At 39.1% G+C, this 23,110-nt stretch overlaps 1 protein-coding gene across 2 annotated transcripts in view; it reads left to right on the top strand.

Annotated features, from left to right (window-relative positions):
* Positions 1–23,110, top strand: part of PPP2R5E (protein phosphatase 2 regulatory subunit B'epsilon) — a 135,427-nt gene that overhangs the window by 51,156 nt on the left and 61,161 nt on the right. For both annotated transcript variants that reach the window (XM_081151435.1, XM_081151436.1), the window contains exon 3: positions 20,956–21,152. In XM_081151435.1, coding sequence (XP_081007561.1) covers positions 20,956–21,152 — 197 coding nt within the window. The remainder of the gene's footprint in view (positions 1–20,955; positions 21,153–23,110) is intronic.

Raw genomic sequence — 23,110 nt, 5'->3', positions numbered from 1 at the left:
CAGTGTTAAATTACAGCTTTCTAGCAAAGCTGTGTAAATGGCATGTCTATATTATCTAGTCTTCCTTTTACTCCTTTCCTGTTAAATAGTATCCAGATTATCACAACGGTACCAGTTTTATTTTTTATGAAATGATGCAGACACTGATAGTCCATGGCTGAGAGCCAAGTATTTAGTAGATATCGTGGATGTCATAAAGGATCCTCCTGAGAACAGCCCACTGAATTAAATTGGGTATAGGTGGGAAGATTTGGTGCTTGCAAATAAGCAATTTAAAATAGAGATGTATTGTTTTTTGTTGTTGTGTGTAGTAAGTCATAAACAGGTTCTCTAATATTTTACAGTCATCTAAATGATTCAACTTGTTCTTTAATTTTCAGTTGTTAGTGAACACTAGGCAGGTAAAATAAAGTAGCTTTTTATTTATTTAGGCTTGTCCTAAATAGATGATCTTATTCATGAATGTAATGAATAAGTAATTTATAGATTACTTTGTGACTACTAACTGTCAATGGGGTTGAAATCAGTGGCATTTTCAAGAAAGAATAAAACACAGTGACCATCAGCAGTCTTATAGTGACTTCTGTGTGCTCATTAAGAAAAATGATACAATAACATAATGAATGAACTGTCAGAATTGGCTTTCTGGCAATACACTGGTATAGTAAGACACCGAGTGCCCTGGAACTGATAATTGTAGCATAACTAATATTGTTATATTACTTGGGTGAATAGTTGAGTCTGTGTTTGAAGTCAGAGTATGGTATGTGGTATTTGAACTAACTCCAGCAGGGATTTGAAACCCCTTTATTGAAGGTTATATAACATAAACTTTATTATTTATTTATTTATTTATTTATTTATTTATTTATTTATTTATTTTAATTTTAATACATCTTTATTGATTTCAGAGAGAGGAAAGGAGAGGGAGAGAGAGACAGAGAGAAACATCAATGATGAGAGAGTCATTGGGATTGAGCCCGCAGCCCAGGCATGTGCCCTGACCGGGAATCGAACCTTATCTCCTGGATCCTAGGTCGATGCTCAACCGCTGAGCCACGCCCGGCCGGGCCATTTATTTATTTAAGCGAAAGCAAAAGTTTATTGAAGGAGAGACAAAAGCTCCTTCTGCAGCCAGAGGGGTCCGGAAAGGGTAGCCCAACATAAACTTCAGTGGAAGGAGCTGCAGGTACCTTGTAACCTACAAGGACATAGATTTGAATGTGGCCCCTTACTTACTATGTGTATAATTTTGAGCAAATCTTGAATCTTTGGTGCAACTCAGGTTCCTCAGTTGCAAAGTGAATATCAAACCTAGCCGGCCTAGCTCTTAGTTTTGCTAGGACCATTAAGTGGAATAATACATTTTGAAAATGCTTTGAAAAACTTTTGAGTACTAGACAAATGCAAATTAGCATCAGTTCTACTTTCAAATGTAAGGGCATTGTTTGGGGAGTGTTCTGGCTCCAGCTTGTGTTTATGGTTTTAATTTTTTGTTTAGGAGCATCAATGGTGATTATAAACTTTAAGTATCATAATCTTTTATTCTTTTTGACTAATTGAAATGAAGATTATATATATTTGTATCTTTCTCTATCGATGTATGCATATGATAGCAGCACTGTTCAGGACATTATAGTTAAGCATGTATCAGAGTTTCCACTGTAAACTTCCCTTTGGGTGTTTTTTTGTTTTGTTTTGTTTTTTCATTTTAGCTTGGCTTTCCTGTGGGATAAAATTATAGGGTCTGAATGTTTTTGGATGGAAACTTTTTTTAAGGGAATGAATGCATGCTATTAAAAATTGTGTGTCTTGCATTTTACAACATCTTATCATAAAAGTTTAAAAACCATTTTTATTTTTTCATAATTTAATGACTTAAAAATGTATTAGATATTGTAACTCCATACTCATAAAACAGTTTTTCTTTGCTGTTGTAGTTTTTTCTCTTAAAGTGATTACTGTCTTTAATGTATTATCTAAGGTAAAATAATGTAAATCGTTTTTATAAACTAATTATAAGGTATAAAGAGCAGTGATATCTTGAACAGCTGGATACCTATGCCAAGTTAGGAAAAAGTTAACTGCTTATAATTTATAACCTTCTTTAGATCTTAATCAGTAAAAGTATTCTTGGTCTTTGTTACATTTTAGTAAAGTATGTTAGAAACCGTCCAAGACTTAGCATCCCCCTTATATCCACAGCCCCCCTTGTAATGTATTTCACGTGGAACCTTATGCTCTGGTCCCAGATGATCGGATTGAGTGGCCACCTGACCCAAGAACATCCAATCAATAGGAAGGCCTTTGGCCTAGGCAGTAATCTGCACCAAAGTGACTTGGTGTACCGATCAGAACCTGTACCTTTGAACTAGACACAGAGCAGTTGAAAGCAGAAAGAGAAGCTGAAGACATGAGTCATTTTCATGGCAGGGCCATGGTAGGATTCCATAAATTCTTGCTGTTATGTGGTTGTGCCTTTGTTGTTGTTTTATTGAAATTACCCTTGTCAGGCCACTTCCATATCTGATGGACGCGTGTATCAGCAGCATTTGATACTTGTCTACGTTCTCCATGTGGAAACATACTCCTCTTTGGCTGCTGTGACACTAAGGTTTTCTTCCTGCCTCTGGCTGTTTCTTCTCATTCTCTGGTTCTTCCTCCTCTACTCAGTTTGTATGTATTGGATTTTTTTCAGGGCTCCTGTTTCACTTTCTGTACTCTCGCCATAGGTGATCTCATCTGTCATTGGCTTTAAGACCACCTATATACTGTTGTCTCCATATTTCTATTTCCAGCCCTGACCTTACCTCAGACTTTGGTCTTGTATATGTAGTTGCTGACTAGACATCTCCAGGCATGTCTCCTGAACATCTTTAACTTAACACATTCTCGGTGGATCACTTGATTTCCCCCATCAAACTGTTTCTTCTCTCTTTTACTTAATGCCTCTTCTATTCATCCAGCTGTTCCAACCAGACAACTGATAGTCATCTTTGCTTTCTCCCTGTTTCTCACTTTCTGTTCACAGTCACACCCTCTCCCAGAATAGTTACTATCAGCAAGTACATTTGATTCTACCTCAATGTATTTGTTCACTTTGTCTCCATTTTTGTGACTGTATAGCAGTAGTCTCCTGCAGAGCAGTGGTCTCCTAACTGGTTTCCCTACTTCTCTTGCCTCTTTTCCATTCATTCCACTCCTAGTGACCAGAGTAATCTTTTTAAAAATACAGATCATATGCTACGTCTCTCCCTCAGGCTTTAACAATGCCATGGTTTCTCACTGCATCTGGAATTAAATCTAGACTCCTTACTTTCACCATTTGCTGTTCTGTCTTCACCTTGGCTTTTTAAAATGTAAATTTTCTGACATTACTAATTAAGATTTAATCTTAAAATCAAATGCATGTGGATTGAAACTCCCGAGTTTCTAAAAACTTGAATGGACTTGATTTCCCCCCCCTTCACCTTGTCTCTTTTCCCTTAATATTCCTCTAAATTTAATAAAAACCATATCAAAACAAATCACAAGTAGGACTTGTCCCAGTCCTCCAAGTCTTTGATTTCAGTAGGTAGATCTCAGACATCTTTGAGAACTGTTTGGGTTGTTTCATTAGCATCAGGGGAATTTCTTTTAGGTAAGAAGTTTTTCCACTTGTCTGTCTGTTGTCAGCTGTTAGCATTGGACGTGGCTTAGAAGCTTTACTTCTTGTTTTTGGTGACACTTCATCTTCTGGGTTCCCTGTTCCAGCCTACACTGTGTTTTCCGCCTCGTTGAGCTTTCTTTACCTTGTCTCTAGCTGCCTCATGGTTTCATTTTTAACCTTCTGTTCTTTGTTCTCCATTTGCTTAGTCAGTGTGAGTTTATCTATTTTTCTGATTTTCACCTTGCTGGGAAAACTCTGGGATTTCTAATTCTCTCATTTAGCCTCATGGTTTCAGTACTGTCTTGATCCTGTTCCCCCTCGGATGCCCTGGGGTTAACTCACACTCCATTGTCCCCAACACTAAGATGCATGAGCTTCCTTGATAAACTAATTTTTATGTCTGGTGATCCAATTTTTACCAGCAGTATCATCATTCTTCCAACTCAGAAACATTAGTAATCTTTGGCTTTCCATCTTAGAACCACAAAAAATCCCTTTGTTCCCGTCTTCTAAATGTGTCTCAGGCTTTCTTTTTTCCCTTCTTCTGCCACCAGCTCATTACGGGCCCTCAGAGTGCTTCATGGTTGGTTTTGGTGACTGTTCCATCCAGACCTCTCTAAAAATACTTGCTCTTGCTGCTCGGTCCTGGCCAACATCTCTCTCAGCCCGTGAAGCCCAGGTTGCCCCGCGTTCCCTCAGGGCCGGTTCGGGGCTTCGCTGTGGGTCCCGCACCCCCGGTGACCGCTCCTCCCGGTCAGGCGCGCCTGCTTGCGTTTCCCCGGGGAGCTCCCTCTTCCCTCCTTGCGTTTCCCCGGGGAGCTCCCTCTTCCCTCCTTGCGTTTCCCCGGGGAGCTCCCTCTTCCCTCCTTGCGTTTCCCCGGGGAGCTCCCTCTTCCCTCCTTGCGTTTCCCCGGGGAGCTCCCTCTTCCCTCCTTGCGTTTCCCCGGGGAGCTCCCTCTTCCCTCCGTGCGATCCTGCCCATCCTGCCGGAATGCCTCCTTACCTCTTTCCTTGCTTATTTCTTGTCCTATTGTTCATGCTTCTCTTAAATTCCTTTTGGGAGCAGTTCAACCTACTGGATGTCTCCTTGACCTTAGGCCGTGCGGTGATAACGCTCTGATTGCGGGTTGAACGGTCGGTTTGACTCCTCAGAAACGCATGACCCCTGGCCGCGCGGCCCGTAGGGTGGGCGCGGGGCTGCTGCTTCAGTTCCCAGCCAGGGCCGTGCAGGAGGCAGCAATTGATGTTTCGCTTGCATGGATGTTTCTCTCTCTCCCTCTCTCTCTCAAAATCAATTAAAAATAATTTTAAAGAAGGATGAGGGAACAACAAATGTCAGGTATTCCAGGATGTCTGTGTCATTTAATTTCCCTGGAAAGTAAATTAAATCCAAACAGAATGTTGAAGTCTTTAAGATAGCTTAGGTGCAAACGAGAATGTTGGAAGGCCAGAGAAGACTTGGAATCATCATTTGAGAGACTTAACACCATCATAAAGGAGTCCTTTAAGTATTAACAGAGATAACAAGCCAACTCGAGACTCTGTATAACCCCTGGTAGTTGCAGTTTGCTTGGTACGAAGTGGAGGTAGCTGACTGAACTCATGTCTGCCTCAGTCTCTATGTTCAAGAACCTATTAGGAAGGTTATCCCTTGCAGGTGGTCCCTCTAGTGTGTGCTGTAGGTTTTAGGTGAAAAAACAAAAGTAGTGATAGGCCAACTCTTGTTACTCTACAGCAGAGGTCATAAAGTACACGCGCCAGATTGCCCGGTCTGAAGCTCAGCAGAGCCCCTTTCTAGCTGTGTGATCAAGAGCAAGTTCCTGAGTATCTCTGGGGCTCATTTCTATATGTAAGTGAGGATAATACCTACTCACACATCATGGAGAGGATTGAATGAGTTCATACATTTAAACTGCTTAGCACAGGGACTGTCAGAGTAAGTGCTTACTAAGTTTTTACTATTTTTATGTCTACATGATATGATTGGGATAGGATGATTCATTCAAGATTTTCAGAAAGAACTATTTATTGTGAAAAAGGAAATGGCTCTTCAGAATGTGTATCTTTTTTTTCATACCTGATATGTCCTTGCTGACTCTTGTTTATTTTGGTTTATTAGTTCATTAACAAATGTCCTTTGACATTGTGTGTAGGTTGCAGATCCTAAAAGGGAAGATTGTCTGTAGGAGGTTATGGTATTTTCAATAGAGGGTAGATTGTGAAAAATACTCCAGTAAGGGTTACGGGAATGAGGTTGTCCCGGCCCATCTGGATCTACAAACAGTCTATAGATAAAGCATCTGGTTTCATCGGAAGTTTGAAACACACACATTTTGTGTGTGCTCTCCATTCCCACAGAGTTTGGTGCATATTTTTCCAGATTTATGTAATATGAGAATTTCTGAGATCTAGATGAATGTCATTTAAAAGGACTCTCCTGAGCTTTCTGCACTTGGCTCTTTTCAAAGAGAAATTGTCATTTGCATGCAATGCTTGTTAACACTCAAGTCTTTGGACGTCAGGGTGGCTCAGAAGCTGTTTATTGCTTGGTCAGTTTTGTGATACAGGGTGCACTCATGGTACAAGCAAGCAATGTAAATTGTTAAAACTTCAGAATAAGATATTTTCTATTTTTATCAAGATGTGTCGTTCCCCCCCCCCCCACTAAGATCGGGTGATAAGGCTTGCCTTATGGTCCTTGTGAAAATAGAATAGATGTGTCTAGAGCGGCTTCAAATAATTTGCCCGTTTTATGCCTGAAATTCCCATTGTTAAAATTAGGCCATTGAATGAAACCATTTTGTTATTGCTTCCATGAAGTCTTTCCAATAGTACAAATATGTTTCTTCATCGTAAACCCATTAGCCCTTTAGCAGCCAGGGAAATTAACCACATTTTCAGAGGGAAAGGCCGATTTTTGTGGTATGGAAAGGTAATGAGCACAGGGTGTGACTGTGGTGAAAATACTGTGTGCCTTGGGGGGTTGGAGGTGGGCTGTAAAAAGGGTGTAGAGGATGAGGGAGACTTTAAATGCTCTGATCTCCACTTCTCTGCTGCTACACGCATCTGTCCAAATTAATGTCAAATATATTCTATTTTGCTGTAAAATTATTATACCTTCTGGTTCTGTTAATGAAGCTATTTCTAAACCATAGTTATTGACTCATACTAATAGAACTGAGTATCTCGCAGCCTCAGTTTTCTCATCTGTATGATCCTACCTTGCGGGATTTTTGCAAGGCTCCGGTGAGAGAACACATGGAAGGTCCTGGCTGGGATACTGGAGGTCCTTGCCAAGTGCTTTTTCCTTTCCTGTCTCTAAACTTGGTCCATGAAATTTAGGTACTTCATTGCATTTTTCTTGTAATTTTCCTCTTATTTAGATATGTTATCTTGTTTCTCACCAGATTGTAAATTTTTTTTGAGGACAAGTATATTTCTTTTTCATTCTCTGCAGTATGTGCTCTTATATAGTACCTTGTACCTTTTCTTCATAGGGCAATAAAAAGTTTTACTTTTATATTTATTTATTTATATGACTATTTAATTAGGTTTTCTTGCCTTTTGGTCTGTAAGCTTCATGAAGGCTAGGATCTTGTTCGATTTTGCTCAGAAATGTGTACTTAAGACCTAGACTAGTATCTGGCATGTGAAAAGTGTTCTGTAAATATTTGTGGAATGAATGGCGAAGTGATTGATTATTAAGTTAAACATAGTAGAGTCTAAGCAAATAGGGGTTTATTCTGGGAAGGTTGAAACTACCTGTCATATTCCTTCCAGACTTAGCCTGAGGCCTTGTTGGAGACTGTAAAAAGCTTGCAGAATTTTAGCTAATACCTTAGATCTTTAACAGGGTGTGTGGGAAAGCAAAAAGGTTTACAAAATACTTTGAAGTGGTTCAGTACTTAATGTTATTTTAGTGGGAGGTCAATAATTTTGACATGAATATGTTATTGTAAAGAGCTCTTCAAATGTAAATTACTATTAGTACTTTTAGCTAGTATTTATAAGTATTAACATCTGTGAATGTTAATATTAATTCAGAATTTAGACTCAAAGGACAGAGCTGTCAAACATGGCTTGTTTTTCTTTCCTTTGCAAATTGGGCATAAAACGGATTGTATCTGGGTGAGCTGTAGGGATGTGTGAGAACTGCCCGTGTCCTGGTCTTGGCAGTGCTCCTCCAGGTTGTTGAACTCTGTAAATCCTCACTTTTCTGTCCCAGGTGCTGTTAGTCTGCCATTCATTCATCTAAATGCTGACTCTCTTCTCCCTCCAGGATTTCGACACCCTGCTGCTGCATGCCCTGACAGCTGAACCATTTCACATATTGAATTGAGTCAGCACCTTCACCTTTCCTCTAATCAAATTACATTTTTATTTTGAAGTAATCTCCCTGGATATTATTAGGTCAAGCTCAGTATTATTTTCTCCAAATATGGCTTATACAACTGGACACACCAAAAAAGGGAAGGGAAGAAACCCTCCATGTGTCAGCAATTTATGTTCATCTGTTAAGTATTGTTTTTAAAAGCTGACATTTATCAAACATTTCCCATGTGCCAGGCATTGTGTGAAACATTTTATGTATTATCTTGTGAAATTCTTGAGCTAGCACTGTGACAGAGCTACTATTCTTAGACTCATTTTACAAAGGATACTAAGGCTGGGCAATGCTTTTTTATTGATGTTTAGCAACTGAAGTTTATTGAGTGCCTGAAATGTTCCATTGTTCTATGTATTTTTCTTCCTACTCATTCACTGAAGCCTTAAGTCAACTATATCAGGTAGGAACTATTATTATGCCTGCATTTACATATGAGGAAACTGAGGCACAGAGGCTCACCAATAGTTTCCAGGCCAGGAAGAGGCAAAGCCAGGCTTAGAGTCCAGACAGTCTGATTCTGTAGCCCATCGTCTTAACTTTACCGCCCCCCACTTCCCCACATTGCCCCACTGTACACGGTGGAACCTGATTAGAGCCAGGAACCCCTGACTTCAAAGTCTGGATGTGTGTGGCCCAAAGGACAACCTCAGCCATCTGGAAGAATGCAGAATGGCTTTACATTTTTTAAGTTCCCTGTTGTGCTGAAAGAAATAAAATTAATTTGGCATTGTAAGCATTTCTGTGATGTTTCTCCAGAATTACAGGGGATAGGCTTTTGAGATAGTAGACAGAATTGCCCAACTTAGTTTTAATTTTGTTACTTTTATTAACATCAAATCTTATTTCTCATAATTGGTCTGACTCCTTAAATGGAAGATACAGTCACTTTTAATATAACTGAGGAGAAAATGTTTGTACTACCCAGCAGCATGTTTAAGTCCTAGCCTTGCTGAATTACATCAAGATTCAGAAAAATGGCTTGTGCTTAGAATTGCATTGTTAGCATGCTTATCTTTAGGTTTCAATGACTTTTCCTCCCATTGGAGACAGACGTTTGTGGTCAGGATATCAGTAGTAAAAATGGGGCTTATGTTATAAATACCCTGGCTCAAACTCGTGTCCTATCTTGCTCTGCAATGTTTTAAAATGCTTCTCTGCTCTAAAGTGTTAGGCTTTCCAGATACATCATTTGTCTTCTAAAAACTCTTTGTATGACTTTTCTCTAAGTTTTAATTTTGCAGCCATACACTCACAATTATATAAACCTGTATACATACATACATAAATACAGTAAATTTCTCTCTATTGTTTTATGCTTTACAGTACTGTTTTCATACACACTAGGAAATAAGGTTTAAAATGATTTCATTTTTCTTAGTATGGTGTTTCAGATTTGAGTTTTGGATTTCCATAACCCTGTATATGGGCTTACATTTATATTTAATTTGTATTAATTAATATCTTTTGTATGGTGTATAGGCGAGTTCCATAATTACTAGGGTGTACTACTGCCATCATTGAGTTTTATTGCCCAGATTATGACCTTAATTATAAATGTACACTCTTTATTACTCTTGGGATTAGACGCCATTCCACTGTGGTCACTCAGTCCTGTGTCACTCTCAGGAGCTTAAGATCTCATATTTAAATTTCCCCACTCAGGTTCAGAAATAGCATCTCTAAGCTGGCATTGCAACATTGGATTGACTTTTTTTTCTACTTTAAATCCTTAAAAAAAAACTTTAATGATGTCTTTGGTGTCAACTGTAAGTTGTAAAATAACAGACAGTGGCCTTAATAGATATTAATGTGATAATCTGTCTGTCTGTCCAAATATTCATCTATCCATCCATCTATTTTTAAACCTCATGTCATACTGTTAAAATAGCTGCTGGTTCATCCCATTCTGAACTGATTTAAATTGATGTTAATCCTCAAAACAAATGGAAAGTAGATAGGCCATTTTTATCCTATGTAGAAATAATCTCCTGGGGAGAGAGGAACCGTCAATTAACTGAAATACTTGAAAATCATGTGTTTTTTCTATTGCAAATTTTTTAAAAAAATATGTTTTTATTGATTTTAGAGAGAGAGGAAGGGAGAGGGATAGAGAGATTGAAACATCAGTGAGAAACATCGATCGGCTGCCTCCTGCACGCCCCCTCCTGAGGATTGAGCCTGCAACCTGGGCATGTGTCCTGATTGGGGATCGAACCCAGGACCTCTTGGTTCATGGGTCGACACTCAACCACTGAGCCACACCGGCTGGGCTTCTTTTGCAGTTTTTTTGGTGGGGGAGGGTCAACCAAAGGGCAAGTGCTTGTGGAAAATCTATAATTCCATTAATTTATTTCTTTACCTTATAATCATGGCATAAGTAAAAATAGTTTCTTTTGAAGATTTTTGTTGCTCTTACTTTTGAATGCTGTTGAAAATTGGCCTTCAACAATGCTGACTTCTCGGACTCATCCTGGAAGTATGTTCTGTTAATTCCTTTTTATGAGATTATGATTTTGTGATTTGCCCCTTGTCTTAAAAGACAAGTACAGAAGAGAAGACAAGTTATGGTTATTTGAGTTTTCTAAACAGATGGCCTTTGTTTAATTGAAGTTTGATATTATTAAAATAAAATTACAACAAAAATGTAATGTTTGTAGAAATGCTTCAGAGTTTATTGTAAAAATGGTTTTAAAATAATTTTGAAGTCATGCCAACAATAATATAAGTATTTCCGCACAGAAAATAGTTTTAGTAAGTTATAAAATTGGGAATTAATATCATACTGTGTGCTGTAGATACTTGATATATGTTTGTCAAATGAAGGATGACTTTTGTGAAAAGCTTTTGCCACCTTACAAATGGTCTTCATTTAATCCTCACTGAACCCTGTCAGGTACATTTTTCCAACTTTCCAGATAAGGAACCTAATGTTCAGAGAAGTCAGTGCCTTGTTCACTGTCACCTGGGACGCAGTAAGGGTGCAGTTCTGGTTCAGAACCGTAGTCGAGGCTGAAGTCCTGACAGCGTTTGCCAAGGCCCAGGGTGTCCGGCAGCTACTCGGCCCTCACTCGTCTGGCCTCCCTCTCATTTTCCACTCTGGCTCTGGCCATGTTTGCTAATTCACCGTCACGCTTCCTCCTGCCAGAGCACCTTTGCGTTTGCTATCTCCTCTGCTTTTTGTTTTACCCCTAGACACCCTCTTAGCTGATTACCTCATCTCCTAAAAGTACTTGCTCAAATGCTATCTTCCAGATGAATATTCTATTTAAAATTATTCCCTCCAACCCTAGCATGCCTAGTCTCCCTTGCCCTGCATACTGTTTCCCCCCATAGGATATGCCATATAATGTATTTATTTATTATTTAAAGTTACTATTATTTGTCTCTTCCTGCCAGAATGTAAAGTTTTGTGAGAGAAGGGGTTTTTGTCTCCTTTTTCCATTGTGGTATCCCAGCAACGCCTTGAACTCAATGGGTATTAAATGAATATTTGATGAATGAATGAAAAAGTGAGTGAATGAGTGCAAAGCCCATGCCCTTCCACTAGACCTTCCCACTTTTCATTTGTTAATGGTAAAATTGACAAAATTATTAGGTCATTTTTGCTCTGGAGGGCATTTCCAGATTATACTGCTTTATTCATGTTGTGCATTCATCTTCTTTTTGAATATTTTTTTAAATATTTTTCTCTCACCCTTGAATATAAACCATTCTTTTACTTTTAAAAGTCAGCTAGATTTTTTTATAGTGTTAGAAAATAAGGCATTACCTTATTGAATATCAGTAGGGGGCGATAGTTCAGGGAGCTAAGGAACTGCATCTTTTTTTTTTAGGTTTTTGTCAAGTAAGTTTTTCTTTTACATTCATAAGTGTCTAATTAAAAATCATCCTAGTTATTTATTTTTATAGATTTTTTTTGAGATATAATTGACATACAACATTGTGTAAGTTTAGGGTATACAATGTGTGGATTTAATACATTTATATATTGCAAAATGATTATCACAATAGCTTTAGCTAACACCTCCATCTGGTCACATGGTTACCATTTCTTTGTGGTGAGAAAATATAAGGTCTAATTTCTTAGCGGCTTTCAAGTATATAATATAGTATTGTTAACTATAATCATCATGCTGTACCTTAGATCCCCAAAACTTATTACTCTTGTAACTAGAAGTTTATACCCTTTGACCAGCAACGTCCCTTTTCCCCCTAACCCCCAGCCCTTGGTAACCACTAGTCTCTGTTTCTATGAGTTTGGCTTTTTTAGATTCCACATATAAGTGATATCATACAGTATTTGTCTTTATGTGATTTATTTTACTTAGCTCATCTTAATTTTTAAATTTGCATCTTGTGAGTCGGTATTATTAAAATATTAGGAAATAATTTACTAAATATGCTATATTAAACCACTTTCTCTATACTTCACTATAATTTTATTTCTAGAGGAATAAAGTTTTGGTTTACAATTGAAAACATGGGGAAATAATATAAATATGTAGAATTTATTGACTCAACCTGCTTTTATTACGTACCATATTCTAGAAACCTCTGCTAGGGGCTAGGTATTAAAATATGAACAAGACATATGATTGGCTCACTGGTTTAAAAAAAAAAAAGTCTCAATAGAATGTGGCAGGTCTTTGAATGGAGGCATGTATAGAGTTTTATGGAAATTTTTATGTTATAGAATTTCTAGGGACTACATGGCTGCTATAAATATTCCTTTACTATTGCAGGTATATGATTATCTTCTCAACCTTTACTGTCATCTCAATACAGTTGAAATTAGCACTGTCATTACAGCTAGAACGCTGTTACCCACGCTACTAGAAAAGTGTTGGAACAAGGAGTGATATGGCCCAGATTTACAAATACAGGCTGGTGGAAAGTTAAAGTTGTTACTGGTACTGAGCAAAGTGAAAAGAAGTAGAAGAGAAGGAATTTAGAGGGAGAGATACGCGACTTGTGTGTGTGTGTGTGTGTGTGTGTGTGTGTGTGTGTAGGATTGCCAAGCCTGCTTTTTAAGGTGGGATTGTCCTTTTTTCTGAGATTTTCCTTGCACTTCTTTAGTGATTTAAAAGATCCTTCCTTTTTATGAAATTATGGTGAAAATAAATGCTGGCTAGTTGTTATTTTACTGCCTTTACCTGAAGGGAAAAAAAGAAAACGGGACCTGCTCTTTTTTTTGTAATTTTAAAATTATGTGAATAAGGCATGTGAAATCCTCAAAAGAGGAAACCACTGACAGAGATACTTTGGGACACTGCATAACTCTTGCAGACTTTTTTTTTTTTTTTTGTATAGCCCAGCATGCTTTAGGAATTTATTTTATTAAAAAGGCCCTGCCTGATTCCTATACTCCTGGTGTCTCCATCTCTGGAGATGAGCCCTTCGGTTACGAATTAGTGTTAGAGAGATTGACAGTGCTGGTTAGAGGTGTCAGTGGTTTATGTCCTGTGGTTGAACTTGGTGTCAGGAAGGTAATCTACACCTGTAATTAGGAATTGGATCAATTTAAAATGTTTTATTTCTTGTCCTGGCAAATTTTAGTGACCGCCTTGGTCTTAGAAGATGAAGCGTGAAAGATAGCTAATGAAGGGCTGGAAGCCGAAATATTTGTCAGAGGTTTTGTGTCTGTGTGTCGTGTGTGTTTCTATTTATTCTGATTGGAACATAGTGTCAAAAATACTGTGAAAGCCCCAAATCCTATAATTTTGCTGCTGAGGCCACTAGTCCTCATCAGTGGTGACCTTTGGGTTTTGGCTATAAATTGGAGAGCACATATTTGTTTGCTTTTGGGAAAGGCAAACTGGAGAGATCCATGAAGGAACAATAATAAATACATGTTGGTTGTCCAAGCTGGGAAGAATAATTAATATTCATATACTACTATTACTTAAAACTATAATTTACCCACCTACCATTGTTCACTAGTTTAAGGCTGATTTTTGAAGTTTTTAAAACATTTAATTACCTTTAGAAAAATCAATCAAAATTTTCTTTAATTTTAGGTTACAACTTTTCTTTTTTTCTTTTTTTAATGTCTTTATTGATTTCAGGGAGAGGAAGGGAGAGGGAGAGAGAGATAATAACATCAATCATGAGAGTCATTGATCGGCTGCCTCCTGCACGCCTCTCGCCGGGGATCGAGCCCGAAACCCGGGCCTCTGCCCTGACCGGGAATCGAACTGCAGTCTCCTGGATCATACATAGGTCAGTGCTCGACCGCTGAGCCACGCTGGCCAGACCTATAACTTTTCTGAAATAAGTATCTAACCATGACAATTTGTACATATCCCCAGTGGTGGTGGCTGTTAGTTGCTGTCATTTATCACAATCATCATTTGTGTTAAATGTTACTGGTGTGGCTCTGGAGTAAGATTTCCTGGGTTTGAATACCAGATGCTGTCCTTACTAGTGGGAGATGTTGGGCAAGTGACTTAGCTGTTCTGGGCCCCAGTTTTTTTCATCTGAAAAACTGGGATAGCAGTAGTAGCCACTCATAAGGTATTCTGAGGATTAAAGGGGATAATGTCTGCCAGGAGCTTAATACAGTGCTTTGCAATAGCAAATGTTCATTATCGTTGTCGTTATTTTTATCTTGAAATATCCGTCCTGGCCTTTTCTGCCTTCCTGTTTGTTTAATTAATACTCACACCTTGGTCTCATTCTTTTGGTATTATTTTATTTGTGTAGCCATTCTGTGAGACACGTTTCTAACCTTTAAAAGAAGTGTTTGCTAATAATCAGCAAAGTGTTTTTTGATTTTCCTAATAGATTGGAAAGAGTTCTAACAGCAGCCAACTCTACATTCATTTATTTATAGTTGAGGCCAAGCAGGAGTGCTTTCACTTTTGTAGATGTTTCCAGGGGCCTTCCTTTGCTTGGAAACGGAACGTTTTCACTGATAGCTTTAAATAAACTGAGAAAGACTGTCAAAGGTGAAGGAAATGAAAGAAGGATTTTAAAGTTATTACTTTAAAAACTGGTTTCAACTGTGGCCAGACATTGAAATCTCTTGAAACACCACCACCATCAACAAAACCACCATCAACAACAACAAATGTTTTTGAACCCACTACCTTGAATACATTAATAAAGTAATTGGAATGGTCAGGTATATAATACTTATTTAGCTGACATGTTAGTTTCTTACTTGCTTATTTACATGAAAGTATTTGTGTAATCCTGTTATACTTAGGTACAGTTCAAAGGATATGAGCCTAATTTTATTATTTGATTCATTATAAAGATTTATAAATGTTTTCTTGTTTTGACAAAATACTGTATTGTTGGTTGTAGCTGTCATTCTCTTGGATGTCAAAAGTAATTTCTAATAGAAACAGTTCTACTGGTAAAATAGGATTCTACTTAGGTTTCCTGAAATATGTGCTACAAAATGGAACTGGCACCTGTGTCTGTGTTTAGAAGTGAAGTTGGTGGCAAAGGTTTGGACAGTCGGCATGGACAGGCAGTTCGGCGTTTACCACACGTGCTAGCCTGCCGTGCTCCCGTCCTTCAAGGCTAAGTCAACTTAATATTTTAGTGCTAAGCTCTCCCTAGTACTGCGGGACTAGTTTTCTATAAATATAGACTGATACGGGTTATGCAAGTAAAATTCTCACTGACTTCGTTGACGCTTTGGACAGTGTGTGAGGAACTGATAGCATACGTGGGTGGGGATTTGTGTACAGTAGGGACAGTTCTGAGGGTGGAGGTAGAGGGATGGATGCTCAATCTGTGTTGCTACCTTTATTTTTTGTGAGAGTTGGAGAAATGGGTAAAGGAGTTAATAGCCTAGGGCATTTTCTAGTGAAAAGCATTGTTAATTTAGAGAGATTTTATTTCAAATCTTTTTTAAAAAATATGTTTTTATTGATTTCAGAGAGAGGAAGAGAGAGAGAGAAACATCCATGATGAGAGACAGTCATCCATCGGCTGCCTCCTGCACGCCCCCCACTGGAGATCTGGCCCACAACCCCAGCATGTGCCCCGACCAGGAATTGAACCGTGACCCCCTGGTTCATAGGTTGACGCTCAACCACTAAGTCACACTGGCCTGGCTATTTCAGATCTTTAGACTTGAGATAACTGGTTATACATTTTGTTCATTAGCAACGCAAATAATGTTACTGCTTAGCTTCCAGTGCAAACATGGCCATTTTTAAGAAATATATATTCACTATATTTCCACATACATTTTAACAGTCTATGTGTAAATAAGTTACCAGCTCGCGTCTTTTCTTTCTTTAAAATCATTGTGCCTCCTCATGGTGCTGTGACAAATAAGTACAATGATGTGGGCCTTCTTTACTTACTTGGTTGGCATATTTGCAGGTGTGAATTTTAACATTCTGATTTTCAACTTCAGTTGACTGGAGTCCCAGAGCACCAAATCCAAAGGACACCAGGCTCATGCTTTATTTCTTTTACCTTTGCTGCTTTTTACTTTGCAAAGCCCTGACTGAGTCAGGCCCCAAGGGAAGGTGGGCTGATATTGGATCCATGATCCTGTGCCCCAAATATTAGATGGGATGGAGTAATGGAAGCTGTTGACTAGGGAGGCTAGAACTTCTTCTGCAATTATAAACAAACAAATAAATAATTAGCAACCAGCCCTCAAAATCATACTGAGGGTGAAGGGAGATGTGTGTGTGTGTTTGTGCGTTTGTGTGCATGCGAGGTGCACATGTCATGCGAGTGGGTGGATGAGCAGTGGCTAAAAACTATATAGTTCTGTTGACTGTTTTTTAGACAAAGGGAGAATCTTTGTCTCCTAAGTGAACTTGTATCTTCCCTCTACCGTTGAATTCTGTGTCCATTTTTCCATTACTTGTGGAACTTTTCAATTTTGAAATTATTTTGATAGGAACACCTTGGAGGTGGGAGTATTTTCTCTAGCTTATTGATGAAAGTTGATAGGATGCTGAGAGAGATGGTAACAGAAAAGGCATGTGGGAGAAAATGACTAATGTTTAAAGAGGAAAGAGAAGGACAGTACCGTGAGATGCATAATCGCCAAGTGCATTTACCACTTAGCTGGTCACTACATTCTTTTCTGGGATGGAAGCATTTTCTGGAAATCAACTTAGTTTTAAGGGCTGTTCCAGAGCAGTGGAATCTGACCTCATGGGATCTTACCAAGCTGCGATAATTGGATCAGTTGTTCTTCCCTGTAAACAAACACTGCCACTGGATGGATGGATTGTTGTGCTAGTAACCTTCATGGTATTGCATAGCCACTTATTGATTCCTCATTATTTATGGTTGTGATTCTGTGGGATCCCTCTTTCAGGGTCAGGGATAGCCTGTGTGGGCCAGAGGTTTCCACTGGGGGAGAGAACACAAGCATCCACTGCCTGGTCCCCTTTGGGATTCTAAGATGACCTTTAATTTTTCTAATTTATATTTATTTCTAAATGGCTAGAATTTGTTTTTTTCTTTGAGTTACTTCAGAAGTTTTTAGGTTTTTCAGGCGGCTTGGATTTGATTTGAGAAGTGGGTAGCTTTGAGTTGTTAAAATCTGGTGTTATTCGTTGTTTTAAAAATGTACTGCCCGTAAAATTAAAAAAAAAAAAAAAAAAGTACTGCCCGTCTGATTTCTTCTTTTTGTCATTTATGAGATTTTTCTTTATGGCCTAGTACCTGATACTTTTTATAAATGTTTCTTTCAAAAGAATATTTGTATCTGCCTCTGGGACTGGTTCCATAGGCATTAAACTTTTATCATTGAAACCTTCTGAGCTGTTCAGAGAGTGTTCCTTCTCTGTCCCGGCCTGTTCTATCTTTTTTCATTTCGCTTTTTCAGATCTCCCCGAACCAGGGAGAGGAGTGCAGAGAGCTTGGGGGCAGCATGCCGGCCCAGGAAGGGCCCTGTGCTTGCACTGATTAAGGCAGGGCATCCTGCAGCAGGAATGGAAAAGTTTTTAAAAAGGGTTGCTGTGAAGGAATTGGCTCTCTGAGGAAACCTCTCCCTCTCTTTTGGTCAGTTTTGACTAAAGTGTATTTTAAGGAGAGGAAATCACTTTAGAAGGATTTAGTCTGTTATAAAGGGGGCGCAAAGCTTATTGGCATATGTGTTAGCGTCTGAGGAACGGGCTGGAGGGGAGACCGAGGGGCTCAGCATGATCTTTTATGAACGGGGCATGTTGAGACTGATTTGTTGATTCCTCCTGCAGGCTTCCTCTTCTTCTCTCTCTGCACATACCCTCTTCTATGGATATGGTATTACTCTTGCTTTTCCCTGAGTCTGAATGTTGCATGGTGGTGAAGAGTCGAGGCTCTGGACTGTTCTGCCTGAGTCTGAACCCTGTCTCCACTCCTTATTAGCTCTGTGACTCTGGGCAAGTCACTGAATCTCTCTGTGTGTCTTGGTTTTCTCATCTGTTAAACTGGAATTAGTACCTATTGCATGAGGTGGTTGTTGGGATTAAATGAGGTATAGTATGTGAAAGCGCTTAGAATAGTACCCAATGTATGTACCCACTAGAAGTCAATAAATGTAAGCTGTTATCATCGTTCCATTAGGCACGTGGATAGCCCGCTTCACATTTGTCTATAATATTACACCAGTTTGGATAAATAAAGAATAAATTTCAGCTGCCTAACATTAAAAAAAGGACTAGATGTTAACTGCCTGAATTTTTTAGATAACCAAATATATGAATCTCTTGAGTATTATTGCGGTGACCACAAAGATCGTTGTCACTGCTTAAATATGGTTTGCTTTTTGGAGGAAAGGTTATCATTTATAGATGCTTTCATAATTCATATGTACTGAGTTACGGAGTTCTCCATGTGGATGGCCTGGTTTTAAGCCTTATTAAAGTTACTGTATCAAAAATGGGATTAATTTCAACTTCTCCTGAAGATTTTAACTTTAATGTTACAATCATAAGCTTTCTCTTGTTCCCTGTATAGTGCCAAAACTTTCATTCAGCTTCGAGGTATGTGGCCTGATTTAGAACTTAGAAAAGTTTAGTAATTAACCAAATTGGTCCTGTGCATATAATTGGCCGTTGGTTAAGGGTATATAGTCATGTTCATGAGCAACCTTGTTTAGTTTTTGTTTATTTATTTATTTTAGACATTGAAGTAGGTAACAAAGAGAAAGTTCGGTCTGACTAAATTTTGTTCTTGCAGTCTAATGCTAGATGTTTTGAAAGTGATTAAGTGTAGGGACTTAGAAAAAGACATATCTCATGGCTTAACGCAAATTCCAAAGTCTTTGACTATAAGATACATTGGGCCTTTGGGGACCTATGGGGATGGTGGTGGGAGGGGAGACTCATTGGTTAAGAATGATTTCTAAATTTATAACTTGTTTTGCTGAGGGTGACAATGCTGCTACATACCTTCAAAGATATTGACTGCTGCTTTTCCCCTTATATCTGGTAGAGAAATCCTGTGTTTTAGAGTGTCTTATCCACTGTCACTGAGGCTCATCCTAAAGCTGATATCCGTAGGAAGTGTTTTGGGGGAATTATCCACGAGGTCCTAAGTACTTGGGCTGTGGGATGTGAGGAGGGGAAGGGGCTGTGGAGAGGAGTCTTGTGTACCCTGTGAATAGGAGCCGAGCCCTCACTCCCTTCTGCTGGGGGCACTGGGGGCTACAAGGTAGGTGCTGTTAGCTGTTGGCACTTACCTCCAGGGAGCAGGTGGCCCATGCTTTGAAGCTGCTATAAAGCATTTACTGGGAGGCTGGCAACAAAGGGTGTTTGCAAGCGACTGGCCAAGCATTGTTGAAGTCTTTCATGCATAGTACAAAGGAAATATGGGAGTGTGGTTAGAGACAAGGGCACTGTGCCAGCTCCATAATTCATTCATTGTGGGACCTCAATGATTGTCTCTTCTTTTTGGAACATAAAGAATAATAATATAATGCCACCTGCTTACCTCTAAGAGTGTTTTGAGGATTAATGAGTTAATCGCCTTGGATGAAGGCCCCAGAGCTTACTCTGGTTATAATTTCATTGCCTTTCTAGGGAAGCTCCAGTTTGGGGAATAAAGTAGTGGAAAGAAGATAGGAATGGAACAGAATGGCTGTCTATAACTTGTCGGTGTGTTTCCAGTTTGACTTTAGATCAGGTTTCCATCCTAGCTGGGGACTTTTAACCTAAAACTTCTAGATTTTTTTTTAGAAATGACACAAAGCCAAATGCCTCACCTGCTGTTTGTGGGAAAAGAATAGATGTTTATTCTGAGACTATGTTAAAGATGTTAGTGGTTTTCTCCCACTGGAAGGGAAGAAGATGGGTCAAAAGAGAGAGCACGGGTTTGAGTAGAGATGCTCTTACTGTCCCAGTACAGATGTGCTCTTTTTAGAGAGCTGCTGTTATTTCAGTTTGTTGAGTTTTCAAGTTTCTTTGACAAAGATATCAAGCCAAAACAAAACAAAAAATATAAACACATACACACACACCAGTTTCTTTAAATACCTAGGATGTGAGCATGAAATTAAAATGAATCGACTGACATCTCTGCTTTGAAATTTTTAGTAAATTTAATAAAAATTTAAAAAATTTAGTAAAACTAATTTAATAGTGAAAACTTCTGGTTTTTACCTTATAATGGGAAATTTGACCATTTTCGGTGTTTTTGGCTTAAGGATCTTGACATTGGGGTGTTTTGCTTAAAGTTTGCTTCCCCTCTCTCATGGCTCTTGGGGTTCCGGTCAGGCTTTGGTGCGGAATAACAAACGCTGGCAATTGTGTTGGTATCATGTAGTTTTTCAGAGACAAGTTCTCCGAAGTAGTGGATATGGTATCCCTCCGGCCCATGTGTAATTGTTATAAAAACACTGTTGTCATGTGAATTCTTATTTTTTGAGCTTGCTTTTGAAATAATTTCACAGAGAATTCCTGTTACCTGGAAATTGATGACAGACTTACACCATTTCCTTTTTTTTTCTTAGACGTTCCATCCTCAGAGCAGCCTGAACTGTTCCTAAAGAAACTTCAGCAGTGCTGTGTCATTTTTGACTTCATGGACACGCTATCTGATCTTAAAATGAAAGAATACAAGCGCTCCACTCTTAATGAACTGGTGGACTACATTACAATAAGCAGAGGCTGTTTGACAGAGCAGACTTACCCTGAAGTAGTTAGAATGGTGAGTTTCTTTTTTTTCGCCGCGGACACTTTTAAGCACCTTCCACAGCCACTCACAGGTGTATTTATTGCAGAGGCAGGTCACTGGAGGTCACATCCACAAAAGAGAGCCAACCTTCTGAGAGCTAAGCACAAGTCCTAGAATTTGGAGAGCATTATTTTATGAGAATGAAATCCAGAACTTTTCACCTACAACGGTATTGGAGGAATCAATGACTTCAAACTCTGAGGCCAGGATTGCCAGGGTGTTATGGATTTCTGGCACTGGGAAAAGAACAGACACAGGAGAATCAACACAAGTTTTAGATCTGTGTTTGAAAAACATTCAAGCCTGTTGGATGCCTTGATTTATTTCCCCCTCATTCATTGTGGTATATTAGAAATGGCTTTATGCTTAATAAAATGTGATTTATAGAGGCTACTTAAGCCTCTCTTGGCTTCATAAGCTAATCATTCTCTTTATAATCTTGAAATCGGGGTGATGTCTTTCATTATTTTGGAACAGTGTCTTGCACTTTGTGTGGTCGTTAGGAGGTAAGAGAAGAAACATTATTAGTAGCATAATGCAAATAATTTCATTCTTATTGTATCAATAATTATAATATTAGTTTTTCAAAAGCTGAGCCAAAATATGGTTTTCTGTTAGATTTCTGTGGGAGGGTTGTCTTCCTTGGCATCCTAGAAGATCTGGGATCTATAGAGTGCGCACTATTTGGGTGGGTTGGGGGTGGGGGCTGGGGTAGTCTACTAGCCGGTGAATGTGTGCTTCACAGACCCAAAAGGCCCAGTGCACGTTATCATAACATGAGAAACTGACTGATGTGTGAAGATCATTTCAAAACAACATCCAGTATATTCCTCAGATTCATATCTGAGTTATATTGCATTTGTTGTTAATTTATAGGCATATAGTACTAAAATGTTTTGTAGGTTAACTTTTTTTTTTTTAACAAATATTTTCCCCAGTTTATGGGCAGATTTTTAAAAAAAATTGATTTCAGAGAGAGGAAGGAAGAGGGGGAGAGAGAAACATCAAGGATGAGTGAGAGTCATTGATCGGCTGCCTCCTGCACTCCCCCCACCGAAGGATCGATCCTACAACCTGGGCACATACCCTGACCGGGAATCGAACAGTGACCGCTTGGGTCATAGGTCGTCGCTCAACCACTGAGACACACGGGCCAGGCTGTAGGTTAACTATTAACATTGTGGCTCTTGAGCAGTGGTTGTCAACAAGGAGCGATTTTGCTTCCCAGGGCACTTTGGCAATGCTGAGAGACATTTTTGGCAGTCACAACCAGGGGTGGGAGGGCCGTATGCACTACCAGCATCTAGTGGAGAAAGTCCAGAAATGCTGCTAAACATCTCACGCTGCACAGGGCAGCCCCCGCGACAAAGAATGACCTGGCCCCCAAGTGTCAAAGTGCCGCTGCGGAGAAACCCTGCTCTAGAGTTGGCGTGTTGTCTAGCCTTTCACCTGATACTAGGGCCTTCTCTAGTCCACCTGCCTTCTGCAGAGGATGCTCCCTTGCTTTTAACCTACCTCTGTCCTCAGCCAACAGTTTATGAAAATGTCAGCATATAGAGCATATATATAAGTATTTATATATATTTAAATATATCTTTATTGATTTCAGAGAGAGGAAGGGAGAGGGAGAGACAGAGAGAAACATCAATGAGAGAGTCATTGATCGGCTGCCTCCTGCACGCCCCTCACTGGGGATGGAGCCCGCATCGCCGGCATGTGCCCTGACGGGAATCGAACCATGATCTCCTGGATGCTAGGTCCATGCTCAACTGCTGAGCTACGCCTGACTGAACTTGTGTTTTGTAAACACAAATTTGTATTCACTCTCTCTATAACTTGCTTTTTTCAGTTATCAAATATATAATATATATGTCAGTACACATAAAGCTGCCTCACTCAGTCCTATAGGTCCGTAATATTTCATTGTGTGG

Source organism: Miniopterus schreibersii (genome assembly GCF_964146895.1).
Source record: "Miniopterus schreibersii genome assembly, chromosome: 1".
Lineage (NCBI taxonomy): Eukaryota > Metazoa > Chordata > Mammalia > Chiroptera > Miniopteridae > Miniopterus > Miniopterus schreibersii.
This window is presented reverse-complemented; position numbering and strand designations above follow the sequence as displayed.